Genomic DNA, 3,406 nt, shown 5'->3' on the forward strand with positions numbered 1-3,406 from the left:
GCAGGAGGCTGACTTTCCTTGAAGTTTTCGCCTCAAATACCGCCATCACGCAAGTGTGCGTGGCATAGTATAGAGAGCTCGTTCATGATAGAGCACTCCTCAGACACTGGCTCCATGCGTTTGACCCATAGGGAGTTCCTGTGTAAATAGCTGTCTGCTACACAAAGAAGCTTCTCTGATGAGAACTGGAAGCTGCACTCATCGGGGTGTAGAGAGATGTGCATTTAGAGGCCAGCTTGGTGTTGTAGGTTCACCCTGGGGCACATGAGCTACCAGCTGTGGATTCTTAGTCAGCTTTACTTCACCAGGCACGTGTTTCCCACTGTGAAGTGCTCTTGTCTTGGTTAGCTTTAATGTCAACTTGATACAGATAGAGAAGTCTTCTCTATCTGAGAAGAGAAGCCTTCATTGAGAAATGTATAGGTTGTCTGTGAGTCTGATTGTTAGTGATGTAGGAGGGTCCACCCTGCTGTGGGAGGTACCACTCCTCAGGGGCTTGTCCTAGCTATATAAAAACAGATTGCTAAGCCAGCAAGCAAGTCAGCAAGCAGCTTTCTTTCATGATTCCTGCCTCTAGATTCCTGCCTTGAGTTCCTGCCCTCACTCAATCTCAGTGACGGAGCGTGTCCTGCAGATGGAGGCCAGGACTTCCTCATAGCACTCATGGGCACACCTCACCAGGCTGGTCAGAAGCTCACAGGGCTCACATCTGGCTCAGACTACTGATGACTTCTCCCTCAGTAGCCAGCTTATATAGCACCTCCTGACCCTAAGAGAGCTAGCCAGCACACTTCTCTCTTGTGGCCTTTACAAACATCCCCTTCTCTCAGTTTTGTCCCCTCTCCCTTTCCCACCTAAGCTTCCCTCCCCATTCCCGCCTTTCTTCCTTTGTATTATTTTAGCATGGAATCTTTCTTGGTTTTAGTGTAAAAGATTACCAATAATTTGTTATTAATAATTTGTCTCCTTATTTACTTCTCCTTTATTAGCTTACAACATTTATTTGCAGGTCTCATCCCCTACATCTCCATCCCTTGAACATAGTCATATATCTTTTTTGATATTTCGTAAGAATAATAGGAACATGAAATTATAAGTAGCCATCTGGCCTGTACCCTTCTTCTAGGGAAACATAAAGGCAGTATTCAAGCAGTCATACTTCTAGAGTTCCCAGTGTGGTGTTAGTTGTTGGTATCATCCATGAAAAGCTTCCATAACTTAGCTAGCTACATAGCTAATGAAAGAGGAGCCAGTAGCTCTGCTTCCACACCTGCAGACACCTCTCCACTACCCAGCCACTCACCCGTGTATATTTAGCCTTATTTAGGACTAGGGGAACTTTAAGTAAGACAGAAATGGTTTCTGACAGTCCTTGCCCTTAGGATATTCATAGTCTACTGGAAGGAAAATATAGGAGCAGACATTATAAAATACACTCAGATGGAAGTGTCCACAAGTCTAAAATTTGAAGGATTGATATTGCATTTAGGTATTCTAAACTCATCATGGATAGATGGTACCGAAAGTGCTTAGAATGCTGGGCTGAGGAACGAGTTCCAGGCACCACAGCAGTTAAGGGTTACCTATGACAAAGCAATCATACAGAGAGGTTGAGGACTTGAAGAGAAGCACCAGGGATCTGCAGAGGACGTGCTACATAAGTGGGGAGACCAGAGAGCACAAGAGTCATTGCTAAGTAGTGCTTGCAGTAGTGTCTGGTACTGCAGACTGAAGAGTGCTCTCAGGTCTGACAGGTCTTATTTGTTTTGAAAGAGAGAAAGGGCAGGGGTTGGGGACGTTTGCTGTATAACTCTAGCAAACCTGGAACTCAAGAGAGATCTGCTTGCCTCTGCACCTGAGGTACTGGAATTAAATGCATGTGCTACCACGCCCATTTGGAAGCCAGTATTTTGCTTTAACAAGAGTAGATTGAGGGCTGATGTAGCTGGGAAACCAAGCAAATGAGGGACAAAACTGCATTGCCTTCTCTGAGAAGTCTATGTGAAAGGCCATTGTAGAACTTAAGGTTTATCAGTTTCTCCTGCAGTAGCTTTCTGTCCCCAGAGACTTCCCTCAGGACATCTTTGATAGAGAAGTACCTATGCCAGCTCTTGGTAAGGGGCAATAATTACACTGCCAGAAATAGTTGAGGTAAAATGGCCATGTGTGTGCTCTTTCTCACTAAGAGAATGTTACTCGGGATTGTAAATTCCCTGTCATCACCTCTGTTTCAGGGACGGGAAGGTGCAGAGATCGAGCCCTGGGAAGATGCTGATTATCTTGTTTACAAGGTCACCGATAGATTTGGCTTTTTACAGTAAGTCACACGAATTGAAAGCTGTTATTTTTTTAGTTATAGTCTTACTTTGATTATCTGTTATTAAATTTAGTAGATTTTTTTTCCTAAGATTCCAGGAGTGATCTACTATACTTTTTGGTTCCTAGTATGTTTGATTTCTGTGGTTAAAATTGAGCTATAGTTAAGAATATAAACTATATTGCCTTTGTGTTTTATAAAGTGCACAATTAGTGCATAAATGAGTTATATTAATAATTTAATGGTTAAATGTACATTGGATAACATATTTTTAAAATATTATAAAACATTTAACTTTATATAGATGAATTTTTAAAATAACTAGCAATTAGAAAATGAGTGTTGCACAATCTAAAATTGAGCAATGAAAAAAAATGCCAAATGAATCTTCCTTATAGTTGTAAATGTAATCATGATATTGCTTCTCAAGATTAGCTCTGTCTATCCTATGTTTTGTAGAGACAAGCAAGGTAGACTACTAGCAATTCGTTAAAAGATTTGACTCATAAAGCTATCCCACAAACTAATGTCCATCTGGTATTTTAGGTCCCAGTGTTGTCTAAATTAAATTGTGTATGTTCATTTTGCCTGACAGCTGGCTTCTGGTCAGTGAATGAGTTCATAATTCATCTATAGAAAAGAGTCAAGATGACCTTATATGTTGTAAGTGTGCTGAGGCTTTAGAGAAATCAGATGTGGGAATATTTCACAAAGCTCTTTTTATGTTTAGAGCTGGTGCCTGTGTGGGAGCCTTTGACCTTCCCTAGAGGAGAGCAGAGCTGAGGAGCCAGGCACAGTCTGCAACTCCTTGACTTCCTTGTCTTTATTTCTTCTTCCTTTTTTTTTAATTGACTTAAGTTTTATTGCATTATGATGAGAAAAAGGATACATAATTTCGATTTATCTGAATTTGTTAACATGTAAAAACATTTTAAGTAAATAGAATTACATCACATTCTTCTTTCCCTTTTGGATTCCAACTCCTCCCAGAAATCCCCTCTTCAATACCTGCAATATCTTTCTTTTTTTTATTTTATCATATTCTTTAAAATTTATAAAATATTGTAACAATAAAAATGAGTATTATAA

General features: G+C 40.2%; 1 protein-coding gene across 4 annotated transcripts in view; it reads left to right on the forward strand.

Annotated features, from left to right (window-relative positions):
• The window catches only part of Usp6nl (USP6 N-terminal like), a 125,089-nt gene that overhangs the window by 68,767 nt on the left and 52,916 nt on the right, over positions 1-3,406 (forward strand). For all 4 annotated transcript variants that reach the window (XM_031359350.1, XM_031359351.1, XM_031359349.1 and 1 more), the window contains one exon: positions 2,235-2,317. In XM_031359350.1, coding sequence (XP_031215210.1) covers positions 2,235-2,317 — 83 coding nt within the window. The remainder of the gene's footprint in view (positions 1-2,234; positions 2,318-3,406) is intronic.

The sequence above is a fragment of the Mastomys coucha genome, unplaced genomic scaffold, assembly GCF_008632895.1.
Source record: "Mastomys coucha isolate ucsf_1 unplaced genomic scaffold, UCSF_Mcou_1 pScaffold7, whole genome shotgun sequence".
NCBI lineage: Eukaryota > Metazoa > Chordata > Mammalia > Rodentia > Muridae > Mastomys > Mastomys coucha.